The 26,219-nt window shown below is 45.4% G+C and overlaps 1 protein-coding gene across 1 annotated transcript in view; it reads right to left on the reverse strand.

Moving 5' to 3' along the window:
• Positions 1–919: 919 nt before the first annotated feature.
• The window catches only part of LOC139407980 (ribonucleoprotein PTB-binding 2-like), a 41,064-nt gene continuing 15,764 nt past the window's right edge, over positions 920–26,219 (reverse strand). Inside the window, exons 3-15 of the mRNA XM_071151834.1 lie at positions 22,002–22,095; positions 15,677–15,868; positions 10,600–10,720; positions 9,864–9,949; positions 9,662–9,760; positions 8,825–8,936; positions 7,744–8,057; positions 6,958–7,066; positions 6,577–6,734; positions 5,314–5,418; positions 4,457–4,579; positions 3,452–3,664; positions 920–1,192 (exon numbers count right to left, since the gene is read on the reverse strand). Coding sequence (XP_071007935.1) covers positions 1,055–1,192; positions 3,452–3,664; positions 4,457–4,579; positions 5,314–5,418; positions 6,577–6,734; positions 6,958–7,066; positions 7,744–8,057; positions 8,825–8,936; positions 9,662–9,760; positions 9,864–9,949; positions 10,600–10,720; positions 15,677–15,868; positions 22,002–22,095 — 1,864 coding nt within the window. The 3' untranslated portion in view covers positions 920–1,054. The remainder of the gene's footprint in view (positions 1,193–3,451; positions 3,665–4,456; positions 4,580–5,313; positions 5,419–6,576; positions 6,735–6,957; positions 7,067–7,743; positions 8,058–8,824; positions 8,937–9,661; positions 9,761–9,863; positions 9,950–10,599; positions 10,721–15,676; positions 15,869–22,001; positions 22,096–26,219) is intronic.

Raw genomic sequence — 26,219 nt, forward strand, 5'->3', positions numbered from 1 at the left:
GTCCATCTACAAGCAAGTATAATACATAACTATATGGGCACTAAGAAGTGTCCACTCGGTGACTATTCTAATGGCTATAAGATACCACGTTTAGGTGTCCATTCATTTGCTAGTAGACCAGCCTTTGTAAGTGTCCATTAGCATCGGCCGAGTCCCCAACAGTTTTCTGGGGAAATGGAAAGAGAGCCGGGACTTCCACTTTTGCATGTTAACAAGGCGACACCTGAGAAACACTCCCATCTTAACTCCTCCTCCACATTTACTGGATTGGTTGAACAGTGCAGAAGAGAACCTCCCCCAACAGTTTTTTTGTTCTTCTTCTCGTCAAGACCAGTATGTAGAGGATCTAGTTTCAGACGTTTCTTTTACACCTGCTACGTTAGGATTAGTGTCCATTGTTAAAGGTTAAGAGCAGTGATTGGATGTCCCCCTTCCTGTGTCTCTGAGTTTCCAGGGTAGACCCGCCGCCTTGTACCCTGGGAATGGCTGATCACTCCTACGCTTACAGCACAGCACAACAAATACGCACGCGCGCACACACACACATACACGCGCCAAGTCAAGGTCTCCGCGAAGAGAGATAAAAAGAGACACTGAGGCAGTCAGAAAAAGAGAAAGACACCGAGGAAGAGAAAAACACGTCAGTTACAGCAAGGCATCAAAGCAACTCTGTGTGCAACGCTGTACAGTTTCCCCCACTTGAAGAAAGAGTACACATAGAGATAAAAACAGAGAGAGAGAGAAACCCGACTACACAGTGACTGGCCTTCAACAAGGCAGACTGACTGATTGGCCATAAAATACAAAAGCAGCTCATATATACATTACAAACAATGTACAGATTATTAGTCAATAAACATTTACACATCAACTGAGAAGAGAGTAATAGTTCAGAATTAAGGCTTGAAAAAGAACAAAAGCGACATAACGGTGTGTGTGTTTACCAAAGTCGTACAACACTAAACCCGAGACTGTGTGTATGTACTGTAGGGGTTAGGAGTTAGGGTGCAGGAGGTCAGGGAGAGGGAGGCCGGGGGAGGGTCATAGGTCATCTCTAGATCCTCTTCTTCTTGAAGTAGTCAGCGTACTGCCCCCCTAGCCCCTGGGAGTGCTGCCCCACATACACGCCCTCTGATGTCATATTCTGCACCGCCAAGTGAGGGTACTCCCGCTTCTGCCCCCGAGCCTGATTCTGAGAGACAGCGAGAGAGGGAGGAAACGGAGAGAGAGAGAAGACGATATAAGATTGAAGGGTGGAGAGAGACAAAGTAAACACGACTACTTACTGTAAGATCCAGACCCCTCACTAAACCTTCTCCATATACCGTCCCAACCCCAGACCTGACTGCATGTACATATACCGTCCCAACCCCAGACCTGACTGCATGTACATATACCGTCCCAACCCCAGACCTGACTGCATGTACATATACCGTCCCAACCCCAGACCTGACTGCATGTACATATACTGTCCCATCAACTTCAGTCCACTGAGCACAGTATATGGTTGAGACAGACTACACCCAGACATCGGGTATGTGTCCCATTTCTGGTCTGATCTCACTACCTGGGTCCCCAGTGTTTGCATCTTCGCTGGTAGTGAGAGGGGAAGAGGAGGGAAGAGATTGAGACGGGAGGAGGTGGTGGAGAGTGTGTCCGTACAAAATAGAGTATTATTAAGTCAGTATTTTAAGAGAGAGTTCAGCTCAAGTGTCTGGGTAAATCCTCCCATCTGCTCAGCTCAGCTTGTCTCCTAATGTCCTTCTCCCCCTCTCTCACACTTCACACACTCAGGAAGTGGGGCTGGCTCGCACTCATACTACTAGTACAGCCTGCAAGGAAAATGCCTCTAGTAACATTTAATACACTATATATACACAAAAGTATCTGGACAACGCTTCAAATTAGTGGAGGTGGCTATTTCAGCCACACCCATTGCTGACAGGTGTATAAAATCTAGCACACAGCCATGCAATCTCCATAGACAAACAATGGCAGGAGAATGGCCTTACTGAAGAGCTCAGTGACTTTCAGCGTTGCACCTGTCATAGGATGCCACCTTTCCAACAAGACAGTTCATACATTTTTGCCCTGCTAGAGCTGCCCCAGTCAACTGTAAGTGCTGTTATTGTGAAGTGGAAACTTCTAGGAGCAAGTGGTAGGCAACACAAGCTCATAGAATGGGTCAGCCGAGTACTGAAGAGCGTAGCATGCAAAAATCGTCTCTCCTCAGTTGCAACACTCACTACCCAGTTCCAAACTGCCTCTGGAAACACTCACTACCCAGTTCCAAACTGCCTCTGGAAACACTCACTACCCAGTTCCAAACTGCCTCTGGAAGCAACGTCAGCACAAGAACTGTTCGTCAGGAGCTTTATGAAATGGGTTCCCATGGCCGAGCAGTTGCACACAACCCTAAGATCACCATGCACAATGCCAAGCGCCGGCTAGAGTGGTGTAAAGCTCGCCGCCATTAGACTCTGGAGCAGTGGAAACGCATTCTCTGGAGTGATGAATCACACTTATTGGACGAATCTGGGTTTAGCAGATGCCAGGAGAACGGTACCTGCCCAAATGCATAGTGCCAACTGTTTGGTCGAGGAGGAATAATGGTTTGGGTCTGTATTTCATGGTTCGGGCTAGGCCCCTTAGTTCCCTTAGTTCCAGTAAAGGGAAATCTTAATGCTACAACATCCAATGACATTTTAGACGATTCTGTGCTTCCAATTTTGTGGCAACAGTTTGGGGAAGGCCCTTTCCTGTTTCAGCATGACAATGCCCCTGTGCACAAAACGAGGTCCATACAGAAGTGGTTTGTCGAGATCGATGTGGAAGAACTTGACTGGCCTACACAGAGCCCTGACCTCGACCCCATCGAACACATTTGGGATGAATTGGACAGGACTAATCGCCCAACCTCACTAATACTCATTGGACTAAGGCTGAATGGAAGCAAGTCCCCGCAGCAATGTTCCAACATCTAATGGAAAGCCTTCCCAGAATAGTGGAGGCTGTTATAGCAGCAAAGGGGAGACCATGAATTAAACTTTTTTTTAACTTTTGCTCATGTAGTGTAAGTACTAAGCATAGTACTGACTACACTACAACTGCGTCTTCTAAATAACTTATATAGTTGGGTCTTTCCACGAAATAAGTGCTTTTTGTGTCCCTTTGATATTTTAAGTAGAAATTGCACACACATTTTAAAAGCCCGTTATGTTAAACGGAGTGCCCTTTAACATAGACCACATAGACATGTCTATAAATCAGATTTTTTATATGAATAAAGATCTGCTAAAGTGCCCAAATTCTGCATTTTGACATGTCCCTTTGCGCAAAAAAGCAGTTGCACTGATTCTCCCACTTTCATACTGGAGTCTGGCCATAACGAGCACTGTCTGTCTCTAACAAACAACAAAATCTGGAATAAAATCACCATCATGCGACTTACATAGTAATACTGGTTCCATTCGCTGGCCGCTTGGACGTGGGCACTCTGAGTGTGTGTGACAGGGCTGGGTGGGAGTGTGTGTGTGGAGGGAGGTGGCACAGTCATGAAGCCTGGCATCATAGGGATGGAGCTGTAGGCTGGCAGCACCGACTGGGCACCACTGTTACTGACCGCATGTAGAGACACACCCAGCGGCTTACACACGTCAGCCTCCTGGGGGGGGGAAGCGAGAGAGCGAGAGAGACAGGGAGAGAGAGAGAGAGAGCGAGAGAGAGAACACACACATAGTTACTGACCGCACAGAGAAACCCACACAGGGGCTTATTCGCATCCGCCTCCTGTCATTTAACACACAGATACAGCAACACTCTTTGACACCTCCTGTGACGCGACACCTACTCTGGTGTGGAAGGACAGCCTCTCCCAGCAGGATATCCATGTCCTGGGTTAGGGTAGGGGAGTGTCATCATCTCCAAATAAACACACCAGCATCTAAAGAGCACAGGCCTTCCACACCAGTGGCTCACTGACATACTACTCGGATGAATTACACCCCACGAGGGGTAAGAAGGGGGCAGAGTGGGGGGGATAGACTCAGGGAGGGGGGATAGGATGGAGCAGCTAAGGTGGGCGAGTGGAGGTCACTACAGTTAACCAGAGAGAGACGTGGTAAGGATGGTATACAGTGTGAGCTGGGTTATTAGAGGGATGGGACAGTGTTAGATATAACCTGGGACATGTGGTCCAAGCTACAGGCTAAGTGCTGATGGTAATGTATATTACATCAAGGCTATACTACATCTAGAGAAGGAAGGGGTGTGTAATGACGTGCCCTTGCGCATAGAGAGGCTAGACTGGGGTTATACACCGTCTGGGACATTGGATTGGAGGTGTCGACTAGGGGAGGGTTTGGGGGTAGGAGTGTCGGAGGCTCGGCATGGGATTGTGTGCTCTGAAGGACAACAACACTCTGTATTAACAGTGACATAGTGCACAGTAGTGTACCTTGGTGGGTTCTCTGTTCTGGTAAGCCTGGGGAGGTGGCTGGGTCACGGGAGGCTGAGAATAGTACTGACTGACAGCCTGCATGTAGGAGCTGTAATCCCCATAGGACGGCGCCGCCGCCTGCTGCTTGGACACAACACAGATAATGTTACACACACACACACACACACACACACACACATAGGCTTTTAAGACACACACACACAGGCTTTTAAGACACACACACACACACACACAGGCTTTTAAGACACACACACACACACACACACACAGGCTTTTAAGACACACACACAGGCTTTTAAGACACACACACACAGGCTTTTAAGACACACACACACACACACACAGGCTTTTAAGACACACACGCACACACAGGCTTTTAAGACACACATACACACACACACACACACACACACACACACACACACACACAGGCTTTTAAGACACACACACAGGCTTTTAAGACACACACACACAGGATTTTAAGACACACACACACACACACACACACACTTTTAAAGACACCAGGGAGACAGAGGAGGAAGGTGATAGTTTTTCCTGAAGGGTAACGTTTCGTATTTGATGACATTAGGAGGGGCATGTGTGACTATGTGCGCCAGAGATGGCGTCTTCACGCCGACATCTTCACAGTTTGATCCCACACCGCTATGTCGTGACTGCGAGGGGCCAGCCACGGTGTGTGTGCTTGTATAAAACTGCACTACTTCCACCACCTTGCTTTACAGTATACAGTGTACTGCCCTCCATGTTGCTTCGGTCAACGTACCCGTTTGTTATGATTCTGTCCCAAAATCAGTGAACACATAATGGAGTATCTGAGCAGACAGTCAATGCACCTGTGTGTGCTCCTTGGTGTAGTCCACAGCTTGGCTCTCCTGGGGGGCAGTGCTGTAGCTCTGGGCTTGTGCTTGGTAGTGCTGGTACCACTGCTGAATGGCCTCCTACGACACAATCACAACAACATTACATTATTACACACACACACACAGTAATAGTATGGTAGCTGTAGTTGTGTAGTGTGCTGCATGTTGTTTTGGTAACATTTGATTACTCATTTCCATTAAAGCATGTTTGGATTTGATTTGAGTAGAGGGTGGTAGATGAGAGAGTGAGAGATGAGAGAGAGGAGAGCGAGAGAGAGAGAGAGAGAGGAGAGCGAGAGAGGAGAGCGTGAGAGAGAGAGGAGAGTGAGAGAGAGAGGAGAGCGAGAGAGAGAGGAGAGCGAGAGAGAGAGAGAGAGAGAGAGAGAGAGAGAGAGAGAGAGAGAGAGAGAGAGAGAGAGAGAGAGAGAGCGAGAGAGCGAGAGAGCGAGAGAGAGAGAGAGAGAGAGAGAGCGAGAGAGCGAGAGAGCGAGAGAGAGAGAGAGGAGAGAGAGAGAGAGGGAGAGAGGAGAGGGAGAAGAGAAAGAGACATCTCTATATGGTGTTGCAGTGCGAGGGAGTAGAGCACCAGATGGAACAGAATATACACAACTATTCAGTATCTCTCTCCATCTCTCACTCTCTGTTTCTCTCTCTCTACCACAACCCACCCCCCTCTCCCTCTCTCTCTCCATCTCTCACTCTCTGTTTCTCTCTCTCTACCACAACCCACCCCCCTCTCCTCTCTCTCTCTCTCTCTCCATCTCTCACTCTCTGTTTCTCTCTCTCTACCACAACCCACCCCTCTCTCTCTCTCTCTCTCTCTCTCTCTCTCTCTCCATCTCTCACTCTCTGTTTCTCTCTCTCTACCACAACCCACCCCCCTCTCCCTCTCTCTCTCTCTCTCTCTCTCTCCATCTCTCACTCTCTGTTTCTCTCTCTCCACCTCTTTCTTATTCTTCCTTTCTCTCTAGATAATTCTCATCTCTCATCTTTTTACCTCCCTCTCCACCACAACCCCCCCCCTTCCCTCTCTAGATAATTCTCTCTCTCTCTCTCTCTCCTCCACCACAACCCCCCCCCCCTCTCTCTCCATCTCTCTCTCTCTCCATCTCTCTCTCTCTCCATCTCTAACACATGACAGATTTGTGAGGATGTGCAGAAACAACTCGTGGAGGACTTTACTGTGCATGGGCTCAACAGTTTGTGTGTGCGTGTGTGTGTGTGTTTGTGTGTTACCTGTGAGTATGCCTGGCTGTAATGGCTGTAGTCTGCAGAGGTATCTGTGCTGTAGGGTGCTGGGGCGTGAGAGGTGGAGGGTTGGGAGACAGGTGGCATAGCACTGCTGTACATCCCAGCCAGAGGCTGTCCTGCCTGTGCTTTACCGGCCACCGGGGCTGCACCACGGAGCAAACAACCACGCAGAGAATACAGTCAGATACACATTCATGTAAAAAAAAGGGGAAATCATCTGTTAAAGTTAAATCGACTTCCTTTTTTTATATATATATATAGCAAACCCCAACAATCTTAAACAATAAACGTGCATTCCTCCCTTCACTCATTGTTTCAGACGGCGTCATACCCGGGAATGTGAATGTGTCTGTCTGTGAACCTCACCTTGCATTACCATGCCAGGTAACACACTAGCTAGATTCAGGTAGGGGTTGGAGGGCAGCTTCATCTCTTTAGGAGGTTCACCCAGAAGAGAGATATGACAGCTGGGAGCCTGAAGACACAGACAGAGATAACCCCTCACCTTACCACGCGGTCACTAAACCATCGTTAAACAACCCATTTGGCATGATTTCTGAAACGCACGCCATACTAATTCCACATGAATGCATTCAACAATACACAGTGCCCTACAGATGTCCAAGTCACAATGCTGTACACCCTTGGATACTAAGTGTGGCCTGCCACCCTGCGCCACCATCATCCCTCTATACATTAGCCTTCCGCCACCATACAGCCTTGTGGAACTGCGTCACTGTATCATGTAAGTCAAGATCCTATGACTCATATCCACCCCATTAAACATACTTCACAGTGGCAGTCAAATGCCGGTGCCTGGCGGCCACACACAGAACACACACCGACACCACACACACACACCGACACCACACACACACACACACACACACACACACACACTGTTAATTACTGTGCTCATGGGGGGAGCTGGGCTCCGTTATAGTGACCCTGTGGCTCCTGTAAGAGGTTCTCCAGAGTGGGAACGGTGGGACAGGAATAATAATGAAACTCAGAGGTGTGCCATCACACACAGAGAGAGAGAGAGATGGAGAGAGAGAGCTGGTGGGCAGAGGAGAGAGCTACCGGTATCTCAGTCAGTGCCAGCTCTAGAGCCTGTTGTATTGTTGTGCTGTGTCTGAGCTCTATACTCACTCCACTAGCTGCGCTGCTGTCGGTGCTACTGTGGCTGTATAGGCCGAGCTGGTGGGCCCCTGGGGCTTTGGGTGGAGGGGGGCCCAGCCCCGGGCTGCTCATTCCCAATGAGTAGCTCTGTCCCTGGTGCTGAACGTGCATCGTGGTCCCAGGAGGCGCTGGCTGCCTGTCAGAGGCTGCGGTGGAGATGCAGGCCCCATTCAGCTCCCCTCCCCCGGCTATACCCAGGTGTGCCCGCGCCTGCAGGTAGGGCATCATGCCCGCTGCTGACACCGTGGCCTGACTGGACGCTGGCAGGGACTCCTGACCCAGCTCTGTGCAGGGGAGAGAGGGAGGGGGGGGGGGGGGGGGGTGAGGAGAGAGAGCAAGGATAGAGGAGGAAGTCGGACTGTCACACCAGAGGCAGATTCATTCGCAGACTGGCCCATCTGCTTCTGTGAGTCACTTTACTTCCTGCTAGCCTACAATACACTACAGTCAAAGTAAACACAGTATGGTACGCCTGCTGTGCTCAGACTATAGGTTTCTCAACATTCTCATTCTTACTCTACTATTAAATCCCTGTTAATACAATGTGCAGCACAACGTAGCCAACACAAAAATACCATTATCTAGCCGGGAGCAAGTGAAGATGACATGAACTCAGGTTAAGGCGTTACGGAACGGAGCACCTCCTACAATAACATCTATTCACCAGCAGCAGAACAGACGCGCGCCCCCCCACTCCGTTTCATCCTGCAATCCCTAGATTTCATTCATTCCAGCTGCTTATATCCCTGTAATGAAGGACCTGAACAGCCCAGAGCAGTCAGCCATTATGGGCCTGCAGCAAACAGCACAATACCAGCAAACACAGATAAATGGACAACATCCCCCAACAGATGCATACTCATTTCAATACATTTCCATAAATACTGACTTTGTCATTTGGAGGATTTGAATTGCAAATGTAGGGTTGTCTGGTTGAGAAGAACAGTCACAGACACAGACACGAGGCAAGACCACCAGGCTAGGTGGTGCTAAGGGGGGGGGGGGGGGGGGGGGGCTGTGGGTCTATGCATACCCAGCCCAGGCCACTCACCGATGGGGGAGTCACCCAGCAGACCTTTGCCCAAGGTCATGTGGGCTGGAGGTCTGAGACCCAGGGCTTTCTGTAGGAGGAGACGAGAAGGGTCACCCAGCAGACTGGATACCTGGGGAGGGGAAGAGAGCGAGAGGAGGATAAAGGAAAACAAGCGGGGAAAGAAAGATGACAGGGGAGGTGATGAATTGAGTGAGAGTGTAGAGAGCAAGCGAGAGGCGGATGACGGGAGGAGAGAAGTAGAAGAAACGCAAAAGAAACAATGGGCGAGATGATGCAGAGATGGATAGCGACTTCACAACTCCACCGGCTCGGCTCCCACTTCCGCGTACCCGCTGAGAGCACTACTACCACTGCTGGAGCTAACGGAGCACACAGCAGCGTGTGTGCACATTCAGATACCTCTCTCTCTCCTCTCACACGCTCTCTGCATACGGCTGTAGCTGCGATGTCACAATGTGCTTTTAAAAACGGCATCAAATATGCAGGAAGCCCAGAGTTGTGCAACGCATCTCTTCGCTGCTGCAGCACACAGGAACGTGCAGGAAATACAGAGAGAAGAACGTCAGTCTCTATGGGAACTGAAGTTTCAATATTACGAGAATGATTATTTTTTTACTGACGCAAACCAATCCTTTCTGCACGGAACCCATTAACTGTGCAGAGTAGGTTTTCCCTAATGTTGTGATGTTTCATTACAAATGACTGACAGAGGCAGCCAACCCCCCAAAAAACACACACACACACACACACACACACGTACACACACACACGTACACACACACACACACACACACACACACACACACACGTACACACACACACACGTTGTCTCACATTGCTGATGTGCTTGTCTTTGATGTGTAAGAGCTGCTGCTGGGCCAGCTGCATGTGCAGGAGGTTCTGCAGAACCAGCCCGTTCCCCAACATGGCACTCTGGGAGAGAAACAGCGCAGGGAGGAAAAACAGTACACACACATTTAGAACATACTGTAACACACGTTGCCACATTTCTCCAGTCCCTGTAACCCATTCTCACCTGCTGTACCTTCCCCAGTTGTAGCAGGGCTGCTGTGAGGGGGGGTCTGAGGAACGGAGAAAGGCTGGGGTGCCGCCCGTACTTCCCTGGAGATGGAGAGGGGCGGGGGAATGGTACAAAAAATGGTTCATCTTGGAGGATAATGGAAGCTAAATAGAAAAAGATGTCTTTATTAAACAGCTCAAGAAAGTGTTTCTCGTTCAAATTGTAGACTTCACAGAGCTACGGCGCACCTGAAACAGAGCATGGGACACGGCACTGAGATATAGTCTTAGCCATAACTCCAGCTAGTGACCCTCGACCCCCTCAGAATAGATGTACGCGTCAAAGCTAATGGTAGCTACCGCCAGAATAGGTAGAAAGTTTAACATTTAATCAGGGGCTAATTTTAGACTTCGTCCCAATTGTGTGTTCTTCTTTAAAGAGCCAGCCGCTCAGCCTCCACTCCCTCCTGCTCTCGTCTGTTCTGATGGAGGCTGAGAACAAGTTCATTATAACAGATGATTAGGCATTCATCAAAAAGAAGCCTGCTTAGAATTGATTGGACGGGACATGCTATTCAAAAGGCCACGCCTATCTTTCACAGAGAGGAAGAGACGGATACAAATCTCCCTGATAAACGACATGTTAGTAAATAAGTTATTAATGTAATTTACAATAGTCCTCCAAGGAAGAGAGTCCAGCTAATTGCTGCCTGCCTGGTGTGTGTGTGTGTGTGTGTGTGTGTGTGTGTCACCTCCTCGTTTCCCAGTGTGGTAGGGCCTCATGAGGATCTGTAGGGCTGCTGGGTTGGTCATGCTGTTCAGTAGCTGAGCCAGGTTGGGCTCCGGCAGTAAGCCCTTCTTACTACTCAACATCTGCCAACACACACACACACACACACACAAAAGGGAAAGGTTAGCACGGCTTGCTCTCAGACAGTGTGGTGTAGTGTAGTGACAGTGTAGTATTGTAAAACGTGGTAATAGTGGTGGAATCGTGATGGTGTCATATACTCTGTGTGCTAGTTTCTGTTTCTGTGTGGAGCCTGGGATCTCCTCATTAGGCTGTTCCTGATGGCACCATGGCCACTTGTTTGCAGCAGGGCACCCATCTGCTACTGGAGAACAGGGAGGGAGGGGGAAAGGGAGGGACAGAGAGGAGGGGAGAGGTAGGGAGAGGGAGGGGGAGGGAGAAATCTAGCAGTGCTTCAGGTCTGCTCCTTGCGCTACCGCAATGTGTTTTCTGTGAGCCACTAAACCAAGTTAAGGGGTCAGGACGTGCCTTCCCACTGGGGGCCGGGGAGGAGATGTGGGGGAGTCCTCTCCATATGTTACCATATGGAGCTTCAAGCCAGGGGATAGAACGAGGAGTAGGATGGGTTGGCTCGGTTTAGGCCAGATTCTCAGCCAGAGGGCAAGGAAGACAACACACTAGCTAAACACCCCGAGCTTGGTTCGACAGTACACACGCTGGAATTCAAGCGCCTCAAATATTCCCTGCTCATTATGTGACGGAAACTGATGGAACTAGAAATGCTAGCACCTGCAGGGCTGAGCTTAGCAGCACAGTACAGCACGCTCTAGCCCGCAGACACTGACTCAGAGTATGATATTTACCCTAGCCTTCAAACTAAGTTCAGCTGAATTCAGGCTCGCTTGTATCCTGTTAAATGCGGAAAGTACAGTGTGCATTACTACCTCTGATGGCACGCATTTTAGCCTGCCATACAGAGTGTGTATCATACAGATTGTATATTAGTTGGGTATTGAGTGAGACAGGTTTGTCCCCGAAGCACAGTTTGATCTGTCGCTGACAGCGTCTGTCAGAGGGAGAAGAAGAAAGGTCTCTCTCTCTCTCTCTCTCTCTCTCTCTCTCTCTCTCTCTCTCTCTCTCTCTCTCTCTCTCTCTCTCTCTCTCTCTCTCTCTCTCTCTCTCTCTCTCTCTCTCTCTCTCTCTCTCTCTCTCTCTCTCTCTCTCTCTCTCTCTCTCTCTCTCTCTCTCTCTCTCTCTCTCTCTCTCTCTCTCTCTCTCTCTCTCTCTCTCTCTCTCTCTCTCTCTCTGCGCATCAGTGTGTTTGGTTGGTTGCTGGCTGGTTCCTTCAAGCATCAGAAAGCCTGACTCCCACACAATCACACCAGAGAGAGGGAAGGAGGGATAGAGAGAAGAACAGGGGGGGGGGTCCATCTGGTCCTGTGTTCACACTCAGTTTCACAAACTGAATAAAATGACAGGAGGAATCCTCCTCTGAGTACAGTGGCGTGTCTCCTCTATTTGTCTCCTTCTCTCCTTCCAGGGTTCTCATGTCGCTATGGTTTCTGTCTGCATCTCATTCATTCTAATATGTTCAAGAGAACGAGCCCAAGGAATGCTCTTCCACAGAATGAAATAGGATGTCAAATACTCAACCTTAAAGCACTCTTCACTGAGTGTCACGCAGACAGTGAATAGTGGTCCCCAAGGTGCTGATTCCGACTTAGGAATGTACCCCTTTCCTACACACTCCTCAGTAGTTGGTATTCACACTTACCTTATGCATGTGCGTATCGGGCTTTGCAGACGTGGTTCCCTTGCTGAATACATTTAATTCAACCGTTGAAAACCCTCCTACTTGCTGGCCAACAGATTTTCCCGTGGAGTTTTCAATTCAACAGGGACTCTGATGGCACAGCTGGCGCTGCAGTACAGCGACCTTAACCACTGCGCCACCCGGGAGGCCCCCAGTACATTTATCTTAAGCCATCCCTTTAAATACGGTGTACCTTTTAGTAGTATTCAGACCCTTTGCTATGAGGTACATCCTGTTTCCATTGATCATCCTTGAAATGTTTCTACAACTTGATTGGAGTCCACATGTGGTCAATTCAATTGATTGGACATGATTTGGAAAGGCACAAACCTGTCTATATAAAAGGTCCCACAGTTGACAGCGCATGTCAGAGCAAAAACCAAGCCATGAGGTAGAAGGAATTGTCAGTAGAGCTCAGAGAGGATTGTGTCAAGGCACAGATCTGGGGAAGGGTACCAAAAAATGTTCTGCAGCATTGAAGGTCCCCAAGAACACAGTGGCCACCATCATTCTTAAATGGAAGAAGTTTGGAACCACCAAGAGTTTTCCTAGAGCTGGCCACCTGGCCAAACTGAGCGGGAGAAGGGCCTTGGTCAGGGAGGTGACCAAGAACCCGATGGTCACTCCAGAGTTCCTCTGTGGAGATGGGAGAATCTTCCAGAAGGACAACAATCTCTGCAGCACTCCACCAATCAGGCCTTTATGGTAGAGTGGCCAGACGAAAGCCTCTCCTCAGTAAAAGGCACATGACTGAAAATAGCTGTGCAGCGATGCTCCCCATCCAACCTGACAGAGCTTGAGAGGATCTGCAGAAAATAATGGGAGAAACTCCCCAAATACAGGTGTGCCAAGCTTGTAGCGTCATCCCTAAGAAGACTCAAGGTTATAATCGCTGCCAAAGGTGCCTCGATAAAGTACTGAGTAAAGGGTCTGAAGACTTATGTAAATATCATATTTCAGTTTTCATTTTTTATACCGGTTTTTGATTTGTCATTATGGGGTATTGTGTTGATATTGATGAGGGGCAAAAAACTATTTAATCCATTTTAGAATAAGGCTGTAACGCAACAAAATGTGGAAAAAGTCAAGGGGTCTGAATAATTCCAAATGCATTGTATGCATAATTCACGTGTGTTTCAGCACCAATTGGCAGATTTAAAAATCCGTTGATCTTGTCGATTATTTAGGAGAGCCTAGGCGCACGAAAGAAAGAAAACAGTGGTTTGATTCATTCAGATCTTCAACCCATGTTAATGTTGGATGATTAATGTACATAGTATTATAGTAGGGAGAATACTGTACTCTACCCTCATCTATTACCTGCACTAACTATGGAACTGTGTGATGACACGACCAAGTATTGCGCCATGCGATGGGTTCAAACTGTTACAAACTGGTCTGCGCTCCGCTCCATAACCATTTAATTTAGCCTACGTCTTTAAAAAAATATATATATATATTATCAACTGTTACTAATGATGCTCAGCAACAACCACACGTCCGTGCCAGCGTTTACAGAGGAAGCACGTGAAGGTAAACAAAACCATGTCATTTAATGGAATGATAATGTCGGTTGTCCCAAAACGAAGGGAACTAAAGAGTAAGTAAATTGGCAGTTGAATATGTGTGGTTGTTATGCCTGCTAAACGGTCCATCCTGAGACTGGCTAATATTTAACATGATAGGAAGCAGGAGACAGAGGCAGTCTATCGTTTAAGACACTGTGGAGTTCCCATCCCTGCAAGTTAAAAGGCAGCGCAATTTAAATTCTGCATAATGGAACAGCATTTCATCCATTTTACTGCGGGGAAAGTTGATGTGTTGATAAGCTTCAGTTGGTTGCCATATGACTGGTGTCCCATTTGTCTCCAGCGATTAAAAAAGGTCAAACGAAAACAAGTCTCATTTATATTTACAACTCCCTTATCCAAACGGACGACTCATCTACCTAGCTCGTATCAATACCTCTTATCAAGTTGCAAGTAACAGCGCACGGATAAAGGTGTTATTTCCATTGGAAAAGGTCAAAGGTGGTGGAATTATTAGGGAATAAGGTCAAGGTCAGAAGACGGCGTATCTGTAGACACACGTCCAGCGCACATTCATTTAGTCCATCTCCACCCTCCAACGAATCGCGGGTGAACGGCGTGCTTTTCTCATGCTTCAGTTCAAGGTCAGAATAGGCATAGAGAGAAAAGTGCATTAAAAAGGGAATTCCGTTCCATTTACACACGCTTGACTCGGGTCGGAAATCGTCCCCCTAATGAATAGTTCTCATTGAATGTTCCCTCTTTAAGTCTATACTGTCTCGAGGCTATAGGCCTACCTTGTATCGCTCTGTTATACACATGCAAATATCAATTCCATTAAGATTACTACAGTAAAACTAACGGACATAAGGGTTGATCACTTTCAACAGAGACCTGATATACAGGGTCGTGTGAGGACAAGAATCTATACAATACTACACACGGTACTACTGCATTCCTAGTGCCGGATCACCTGGTATGTGCTGGAATACCTGGTATGACGAGTGAGAGTTCTATTTAGTGATGTTGCAGTGTCGACAGACTGACAGTTCCTTCAGTTCCTGACAGCTCCACAGGTAGAAATTAGTGAATGGGGGAGAGATGAGGTGCTGCTTTTGCTTGTGCAAACTTGTGTGTGTGTGTGTGATTTTGTCTGTGCATGGGTTTGATTACATTTGAGCAGTGTGTGTGTGTGTGTGTGTGTGTGTGTGTGTTCGTGCGTGTGTGATTTTGTCTGTGCATGTGTTTGATTACATTCGAGCAGTGTGTGTGTGTGTGTGTGTGTGTGTGTGTGTGTTGGTATGTTTGTTAGTGGCAGTGGGCGCAGCATGATTTCCTTTCGTCAGAGGGAGTGGGTTTATTGTGAGCCAGTCCTACCCTGGGACAACTGTAATTATAACTGCCACCGTTATGGTGACTGTAACAGCCACACAGCACCAGAGAGAGAGAGAGAATGAGTAGGAGGCTATTTGTATTCATGTATATGTATGTATGCATGTATGAATGCGCACAAGCATATTGAGTGAGCGTACGCAGCAAGTCAATGGAACCATCCGTTTATCGAGGTGTGCAGTCCTGACCATGGCACATGCATTTCCAGGTTGTCCCTAGTTTGTACTGTATCTGAATCAGTAAAATGGATCTCTATTTTCTATTTTTAATAAATGTGTGAGGTGGGAGTGTTTGTATATCTACAGTGTGTGTCGGTGTGTGTGTGTGTGTGTCCAGTCACTCACCACGCCCTGAGCAGCTATGAGCGCGGCCAATGTGCTCCTGCCTGAGGTTCCGGGGGTGCAGAGAGACAGACGGATCTCCTGTCCTCCCACCAGTGTTTTGTCCATCTCTATCAGAATGGCCTCCGCCTGCTCTGCACTCTCATACTCCACCACCCCGAAGCCACGCACCGGGCTGCCCTCGTCCTGGGCCAGCTGTAACACAGAGAATACACGTTACAACCACACACCTCACTCGAAACAGCACAGAACTAACGAACAAACAAGCAAACAAAACCGTGCGTGAACACTCTCCTATTCCATCACAATTACAGTGTGTGTGGAATATTTCATGCCGCCAGAGACTGGCAATTACTTGACACATTGGAAAGAATTGACAAAAAAAAGCAGAGCAAACAAGAATGCTATTTGGCCCTTAACAGAGATACCTGACCACTGTGACTGACCCAAAATCAAGGAAATCTTTGACATCGTACAGACTCAGTGAGCATACAGTAACCTTGCTATTGAGAGAGGCCGCCTAAGGCAGACCTGGTTCTCAAGAGAAGAAAGGCCATGTGCACACTGCCCACAAAATGAGGTGGAAACTGAACTGCACTTCCTAACCTCCTGCCAAATGTATGACCATAGAGACACATATTTCCCTCAGATTACACAGATCCACATCATTACAACACTGTATATAGGCATAATATGACAAGTCTGTTATTTTGGAACTTTTGTGAGTGTAATGTTAACTGTACATTTTGTATTGTTTATTTCACTTTTGTTTATTATCTATTCCACTTGCTTTGACAATGTAAACACACAGAGAGAGAGAGAGAGAGAGAGAGAGAGAGAGAGAGAGAGAGAGAGAGAGAGAGAGAGAGAGAGAGAGAGAGAGAGCGAGAGATTTACACCCTAATAGATAAACATGTCCACCAAAATATACGCTTGCTTTATCGACTTCCAAAAAGCATTTGATTCTATTTGGCATACAGGACTGTTCTACAAAGTTATTGAAAGTGGTGTAGGGGGTAAAACATATGACATACAGTGGGGCAAAAAAAGTATTTAGTCAGTCACCAATTGTGCAAGTTCTCCCACTTAAAAAGATGAGGCCTGTAATTTTCATCATAGGTACACTTCAACTATGACAGACAAAATGAGAAGAAAAATCCAGAAAATCACATTGTAGGATTTTTAATGAATTTATTTGCAAATTATGGTGGAAAATAAGTATTTGGTCACCTACAAACAAGCAAGATTTCTGGCTCTCACAGACCTGTAACTTCTTCTTTAAGAGGCTCCTCTGTCCTCCACTCGTTACCTGTATTAAATGGCACCTGTTTGAACTTGTTATCAGTATAAAAGACACCTGTCCACAACCTCAAACAGTCACACTCCTAACGCCACTATGGCCAAGACCAAAGAGCTGTCAAAGGACACCAGAAACAAAATTGTAGACCTGCACCAGGCTGGGAAGACTGAATCTGCAATAGGTAAGCAGCTTGGTTTGAAGAAATCAACTGTGGGAGCAATTATTAGGAAATGGAAGACATACAAGACCACTGATAATCTCCCTCGATCTGGGGCTCCACGCAAGATCTCACCCCTTGGGGTCAAAATGATCACAAGAACGGTGAGCAAAAATCCCAGAACCACACGGGGGGACCTAGTGAATGACCTGCAGAGAGCTGGGACCAAAGTAACAAAGCCTACCATCAGTAACACACTACGCCGCCAGGGACTCAAATCCTGCAGTGCCAGACGTGTCCCCCCGCTTAAGCCAGTACATGTCCAGGCCCGTCTGAAGTTTGCTAGAGAGCATTTGGATGTTCCAGAAGAAGATTGGGAGAATGTCATATGGTCAGATGAAACCAAAATAGAACTTTTTGGTAGAAACTCAACTAGTCGTGTTTGGAGGACAAAGAATGCTGAGTTGCATCCACAGAACACCATACCTACTGTGAAGCATGGGGGTGGAAACATCATGCTTTGGGGCTGTTTTTCTGCAAAGGGACCAGGACAACTGATAAAGGAAAGAATGAATGGGGCCATGTATCGTGAGATTTTGAGTGAAAACCTCCTTCCATCAGCAAGGGCATTGAAGATGAAACGTGGCTGGGTCTTTCTGCATGACAATGATCCCAAACACACCGCCCGGGCAACGAAGGACTGGCTTCGTAAGAAGCATTTCAAGGTCCTGGAGTGGCCTAGCCAGTCTCCAGATCTCAACCCCATGGAAAATCTTTGGAGGGAGTTGAAAGTCCGTGTTGCCCAGCAACAGCCCCAAAACATCACTGCTCTAGAGGAGATCTGCATGGAGGAATGGGCCAAAATACCAGCAACAGTGTGTGAAAACCTTGTGAAGACGTTTGACCTCTGTCATTGCCAACAAAGGGTATATAACAAAGTATTGAGATAAACTTTTGTTATTGACCAAATACTTATTTTCAAATTTGCAAATAAATTCATTAAAAATCCTACAATGTGATTTTCTGGATTTTTTTTCTCATTTTGTCTGTCATAGTTGAAGTGTACCTATGATGAAAATTACCAGCCTCTCTCATCTTTTTAAGTGGGAGAACTTGCACAATTGGTGGCTGACTAAATACTTCTTTGCCCCACTGTAATTAATTCAATGTATACTGGCAATACGTGCAGCATTAAAATTGGCAAGAAAATAACAGAATTCTTTAACCAGGGGCGGGGCCTTCATCAATGTTTTAATCTGAGCCCTGCACTCTTCAATATTTACATCAACGAATTGGCCACTATTCTATTCTCAGCCCCTGGTGTTAGTCTCCACAATTCAGAAGTTAAATGCCAACTCTTCACAGATGACCTATGCCTGCTGTCACCCACAGCACATGGCCTACAGCAGAGCCTGGACCTGCTAGAGCAGTACCGCCAGACCTGGGTAAACCCCAAAAAGACTAAAATAATGATTTTCCAGAGAAGATCCAGATCTCAGGGAATTAGACCAAAGTTCTCAATTGGTACAACATATATAGAGTACTACACACACTACAATTACTTAGGTTTAAAAATAAGCTCAACTGGACACCTTAATGAGGCAGTGAATGAACTGAGAGAGAAAGCACGCAGGGCATTCTACGCCATTAAAAAGCTAAATCAAATTGAAATTCCTATTCAAATTTGGCAAAAACTAATTGAATATGTCATTGAACCAATTGCACTTTATGGCAGCGAGGTGTGGGGTCCACTTGCAAAACAAGATTTCATCAAATGGACAAACACCCCATTGAAACCCTGCATGCAGAGTTCTGTAAGATTCTCCTACATGTCCAGAGGAAAGCTACAAACTAGGCCAATATACACTAATAAGAAAAACTCAAAAAAGTTTTGGAAACATCTAAAATACTGTGACCCCCCTCTCATATCATTACCAAGCCCTGCAATACCAAGAGCTGAGCAAAGAAAAGTCCCCTCATTCAGCTGGTCCTGGGGCCGAGTTCACAAACCTGTTCTACTAACACACTGAAGCCTCAGGACCAGAACATCCAATCAATCAGGATAAACCAAAACTACAAGACAGTCAAAACAGTCAAAACAAAACTATATTGATTATTGGGAAACACAAGCACAAACCCCTTATTCAAGGTTTCAAAGACCTCTCTGGTGAGAATAGGCTACCCATCCTGTTAGGGGAGGATGCAGAGAGCTGTGGGTTGACAGCGCACTATATTGCTGCCTGCCATAAGACCAATTAACCTGCACATGTCCTCTATTGTATGTTTATTGTTGAATGTATGGTTATTTTATCACTTGGTTATCGTTGTTACTGTTGTCCCGTTGACAATTTTGGTTCTCATTTTTATATTGAAAATATCCAAAATAAGCTTTGGCAATATGTACATTGTTACGTCATGCCAATAAAGCAAATTGGGGAGGGAGGAGGGAGAGACAGAAATTGAGAGAGAGAGTCTACAGCGGATTGTGAAAGAGCTCTGTTCAGCCCGTTATCAAAGCGTCTGGCTTTCACAGAATCCACCTGAGCTATGAGAGATGTAATACAGCTACTCCTACTCGTCCCGGCTTTCTCTCTAAGACTTAGACAAATAAACACACACAGTCACACAAGCACGCACACATACCGTACACTCACACAGACACACAAAATGAACACTGCTCTTCTCAGTACTGACACAATGACAGAGCAGTTTCCTCACCATAAAGTGCAGGCTGGTTTCCATCCAATTTGGACGGTGATTCACTGATCTTGTCCGTCGGGGCGTCTGCACTGACTGAAAGCTTTCTTCCAAAAAGCATTTTGATGAGTCGATTAAAGAAATGAACAATTCAAAGAGGCTTCTTCTTTAAGAACAGGTCCAGTCTTTTGTTAAATAGCAGAAAACAAATCATTCAGTCAACATTCATTCCGGGTTATTGGCTATGGGTATAGGTTCGACACACATCATTGCATTTTGTTTTCAGAAAGTAGGCCGGCCCTCTTCAAAGTCTGGCAGATAGACGCATTGCGTGCTTTTTCTCTAGAAAGCCCTCTTGCATACACTTCCTCCATAACTTACGTCATTGTTAACTTTCAGACCTGGAATCAGGGTTGGCTAACCCTAGACATCCCTTCAATCTCCACCGAGTTTGGTAAATCTGCATTTAGTTCTTTCTTTTTTTTCACCTCTCATGTGGAATGATCTCCCAAACTCCTTAAAGTTGGTGGAGTTGGTGCCTCCAGGGTAATTCAGGCAGATGTTAGAGGGCCTTTTTTTACTGAAGAATGTGTTTGTTTCATTTGATTGTGTATTGCTTTTCATGCACAGTGAATGTGTTTGTTTCATTTGATTGTGTATTGCTTTTCATGCACAGTGTAATTGATGTGTATAATCTGCAGAACAACAGATTTTTTACCTTGTCAGCTCTGGGATTCGATCCACCAACCTTTCGGTTACTGGCCCAATACTCCAACCACTAGGCTACCTGCCGTGCTTAGCTCCAACCTGATTATTTTTATCCAGAACAACACCCAAGTCTTTGCCGATATCAAGCATAACATGATGCAGCCACCGCCACGTTTGAGAATAAGGAGGCATTTACTCAGTGACGTGTTGTGTTGGATTTGAAGAATCCAACAGAGTAGTGTTTTTTTCCAGTATTACTTCAGTGCCTTAATCTGTATATTTGTATTCTTCTTTTCACTCTGTCATTTAGGACAGTGGAGTCACTATAATTGATCCATCCTCAGTTTTCTCCCATCACAGTCATTGAACTCCGTAGCTGTTTTAAAATCACCAATGGCCTCATGGTGACATCCCTGAGCAGTTACCTTCCTGTTCTGCAGCTCAGTTCAGAAGGACCGTGCTTAAAGAGATATTACATATGTTATTGTTAGTCGTCTACCAATCACTGCCCTTCTTTACGAGGCTTTCGCAAAGCTCCCTGGTCTTTGTAGTTTAATCTGTGCTTGAAATTCAACACTTGACTGAGGGACAGATGTATGTATGGGGGACAGAGGAAGGGTTAGTCATTCAAAAATCCTTTCAACCCCTATTATTTCACACGGAGGGAATCCATGTAACTTATTGTGATTTGTTAAGCCGCATTAGTTCCATCTTGTCTAAACACTGGGGGTGAATAGTACTAATATTTTAGTTATTGGATTTTTATTCATTTGTAAAAATGGATCAAATGTTTATTTCACTTTGACACTGGAGTATTTTGTGTAGATCAATGCCCCCCCCCCCCCCCCCACAAAAAAAAACAAATAAATCTATTTCAATCCCTCTTTTAGAATGCAACAAAATGTGAAAGAAATCCAAGGGGGGGATTTATAATACCCAGTGTAAAGTCTCCTGACACAGAGTTATTATTGCTACACGGGTCGCGGTCCATCAAGAGGAGTGAAAGCAGATATGGAGGGATGGAAGGAGGGAGGGGAAGAGAGACAGATAGATGGATGGATGGAGAGAAGGAGAGAGGTCAGTCAGTAAATCCCCTGCCTGGAGATGTGTCAATTTAAGCCCACTGTAATTTGACAAGGAGCCATTCAGCCTCGTACTTGATTACGTCCCAAATGGCACCCTATTCCCCTTGTATAGTGCACTACTTCTGATCAGGGCCCATTGAGAATAGGGGGCCATTTGGGATTTTAATTTAAAAACTGTCATACACTTACATGGCAGCCTAATGGAGCTTGCAAGAAAGGTATGTCACTGTAATTGTGCGCGTGACATTCAAACGTGAACCTTGAAAATGCAGACCAACTGACAATAACATAGGCTTCCTGCTCACTGCCGGCCACAGTTCAGCTAGACGGAAAGGTTTGACAAGGCAGGACTAAATCGCATGTAGTACAGATTCTCCATACCATAACGAGGCTGCTGTCATAACCCTCCATCGCACATCCTCTCACACCACCATTTCCTCTCCTCAACTCCCACTCGTCTGCCAGTCCCTCCGGTCTGAGAGAGGGATGAGGAGGAGAGGTGTGTAGGAGGAGGTCGATAGGCCATCAGCATACATTAGCCATACACTATGGAAATTACCTTCCTCTCCTCTTTACCAGTCTACCACTTCAACGCCCTGAGGGAGGGAGGGAGGTTGCCGTGAGTGAGTGATGGCTGCGAGGGCAAAGCAAGAGAGAGAGAGAGAGAGAGAATGAGTTAGAAAAAGAGAGAGAGGCACATACATAGACTTTGCAATCTCACACAAACGCATTAAGCTGTTATGCTCATTCATATTCTACACAAAGTGTGTGTGCGTTCAGTGCCAAGGCCAAATTACAGAGGAAGAACGTTTTGAGGCTATTAAATCCTTTCAGTCTGGAAAAACCCCAGGGCTTGATTGGATACCGGTAGAGGTATATCAAGTATTTTTTGATATACTAAAAGCTCCATTGTTAGATTGTTTTAACTACCCCTACAGAAATGGTAGTCTGTCAGGTACTCAGCAGGAAGGTCTGATTTCTCTATTATTAAAACAAGACTGGAGGTCTCTTACACTTCAATGTTGTGATGCAAAAATACTAGTGAAATGCATAGCACTCAGAATTAAAAGGGTTTTACCAGGTGTTGTTCATCCTGATCAGACAGGTTTTTTTATATGGACGATACAGTGGAGATAAGATACGACAACTACTCGAAATAATAGAACATCATGAAACATCTAAGAAGCCAGGCCTGGTATTTATAGTGGATTTTGGAAAGGCATTTGATAGAGTAAGACTGGATTTTATTAATAAATGCCTGGATTTTTTTTATTTTGGTAATTCTCTTATAAAATGGGTATAAATAATGTATAGCAACCCCAGGTGTAAAATAGTAAATAACGGCTACTTCTCAGAGAGTTTTGAATTGTCAAGGGGAATTAAACAAGGGTGTCCACTGTCACCATATCTATTCGTTATGGCCATCGAAATGCTAGCTATTAAAATCAGATCCAATAACAACATTAGAGGACTAGAAATCCAAGGCTTAAAAACAAAGGTGTCCATGTATGGCGATGACTCAAGTTTTATATTAAGTCCACAAGCTAGATCCCTGCAATGTCTCATTGAGGATCTAGATAGGTTTTAGTCCAGAGAGTACAGAAAAGTTCATTATGATAAGTGTACAATATTACGTATTGGATCTTCAAAAAATACAACTTTTACATCACCCTGCAGTTTACCTAAAACAAATGGGCTGATGGCATTCATCGGTTTTACTCACTTACTTATGGCGCTGCCTACTCCTGATAATTCATTTTTCAAATCATATGAAAAAAAAACCATTTAGCTTTATCTGGGATGCTGAACCAGACAAAATAAAATGTGCCTATCTATATAATGAATTTGAATTAGGTGGGTTTAGATTATTAAATATAAAAGTAGTGCTTCAAGTTTTACTTGAACCCTAAACAGTTCTCAAGTAGATTAAGAAAAGCTCATCTATCATTTAAAAATGGCCTTTTTGCCTTTGTGCAGATTGCCATGTCTCATTTTCGATTAATTGAAAATTACTTTTTTCAAATTCTCTCTCTTTTTCAAACAAGCATTGCAGAGATGGCTAAAATGTTCATTTCATCCCCCTGAAAAGATACAAACATTACAACAAATATTATGGCTGAACTCAAATGTGCTGGTTGATAAAATACCTGTATTTATGGGAAAGATGTTTGATAAGGGTATTTGGTTCTTAAATTATATTGTAAATTGGAATGGTAGAGTTATGTCCTTCATGGAGTTATCAGAATTGTATGGGAAGGTCTGCTCAATCCAAGGGTACAACCAATTAATTACAGCATTTCCCAAAAAATGAAGGAGGCAGGTGGCAGCGGGAGGAGGTAGGGAACTTGTCTGTCTGCCCAATATAAAGGATCAAAGCTGGCGGAGGAATAAAAATAGCATAAATAGGAAAGTATACCAGTTTAATTTGAGGACCAGGATGTTGAGAACTGTGCCATACAGATTGCAAAATCGTTGGGAAGAGATTTTTGTTGTACCGATTCCATGGTACAGGGTGTATGAGTTGATATATAAAACAACTAAATATTCAAGACTTCGTGCTTTTCAGCCAAAATTATTATATAGAATTCTTGCCACCAACAAAATGTTGAATATTTGGGGCATAAAATCATCGAAGCTGTGCAGATTTTGTTGTGAGGATACAGAATCAATAGACCATTTATTTTGGTATTGCCGTAGCCTGTTTCTGGTCTCAGGTTCAGGAATGGTGGAAAATGCATAGCATTGATCTAAAATTGACCCTAGAAATAGGAGATCTGGAGAGACCGGGTCAGTCAATTACTAATACTATTAGTAAAAGTATTTATCTTCAACTTGCAATCTGTGGATTCTATTAGATTAGATAGATTAAAATTGTATGTTAAACATCACAGTATAGTTGAAAGATATGTGTTGCGTAGAAACCCGAAGAGAGTGGCCAGCAGAGATAGATGGGATGTGCTGAGGGAAGCTGAGGGTTGAGATGTGGAATTGGAGACAAGTGGGAGTGGAGTTGCTGTGTGGGGGGATAGAATGATGGTCAAAGATACGTTTTTTTTTAAAAGTCCAAATAAAAAATAATAAAAAGTCAGTTTGAATGACAGAGGGGCAGTGTTTGTACAACTAAAGCCGGTTTGAATGACAGAGGGGCAGTGTTTGTACAACTAAAGCCGGTTTGCCGGAGGCTGATGCCGTGCAGGTGTTTGTACACATGCATATACACACAGACTCATTCAAATAATGTAGTAGTGCCAAACATACACACAAACATATACAGTTGGCATTGCTGTTCTGATTTTAGTTGTTCTTGATGTCCTTTGTTTTCAATGTATTTTATATATATATATATATATATATATATATATATATATATATATATATATCTTCTGTCTTTTCCTTTTTTCTCTTTAGGGGGGGGGGGGGGATCTAGGAGGGTTCGGGTTCACGTTCTTTTGGCCTGGTGGGAGATCTGTCAACGTGCCCTTGAGCAGGGCATTGACCTTGGATGCTTCTGTGTGTCACTCTGAATGGGAGTCTGTTGGATGACTGGTGTGGTGTAGTTGTTGAGCAGCTTCACTGCAAGTATATTGTATGTTTCAGATATCCAATAAAAACATGACAAAAATAACAAACAACATTTTTAAAAAGTGTGTGTCCGTTTGTGTGTCTGTACACGTGTGTGTGTGTGTGTGTGTAATGCACTAATCTGACCCTGAGGGCTCTATATACAGAGCAGAGAGTAGGAGCTGTAATTTAGCTGGGTGTCAAGCATCTGAGAGGGAAACCAAACCCTCAGAACAGACACCAGCACCGACCCCATTGGGTAACACAGTAATAAATCCGTTAATCAGCGTCTAACAGGTAAAAATACGAACACTACTGATGTTCTCGTCCAATGGTAAAGGAATAGGGAAATAAATGACAGCTGGCCAGTGTGCAATAGCTTTCCCTACACAACCTGAAAATATGAACTGATGGCGAGAGGGTTTGGCTGACTGTGATCATTAGTGGCCTCCGCTCTGCACTTCCACTGAGCCACTGACATCTTTCTCCACTCCTCCATTGGTCCCTGGTCCATGTCCAGTGCTGACATAAAAACTAAAACATTTAGAGAGCCCCCCACCACCCCCCATCCCCACTACCAGTCCCTTTATAATATGAATTGCATTCATCTCCCCCCCAGGATGAGGTTACTTCTGCTTCTTCGACATCACAATCATGTAAAAGGCCAGCTACTGTGGACTCGTGTGTGTGTGTGTGTGTGTTCATTATCCCCATCTTTCTGTCTCTATCATGTGTGTGTGTGTGTGTAGTGGTCATTATCCCCATCTTTATGTCTCTATCATGGTGTGTGTGTGTGTTTGTAGTGGTCATTATCCCCATCTTTCTGTCTCTACCATGGTGTGTGTGTAGTGGTCATTTTTACCATATTTCTGTCTCCAACATGGTGTGTGAGTGTAGTTGTCATTAGTCCAATCTTTCTGTCTCTACCATGGTGTGTGTGGGTGTAGTGGTCATTATCCCCATCTTTCTGTCTCTTACATGGTGTGTGTGTAGTGGACATTATCCCCATCTTTCTGTCTCTATCATGGTGTGGGTGTG

The sequence above is a fragment of the Oncorhynchus clarkii genome, chromosome 4, assembly GCF_045791955.1.
Source record: "Oncorhynchus clarkii lewisi isolate Uvic-CL-2024 chromosome 4, UVic_Ocla_1.0, whole genome shotgun sequence".
In the NCBI taxonomy this organism is placed as follows: Eukaryota; Metazoa; Chordata; class Actinopteri; order Salmoniformes; family Salmonidae; genus Oncorhynchus; species Oncorhynchus clarkii.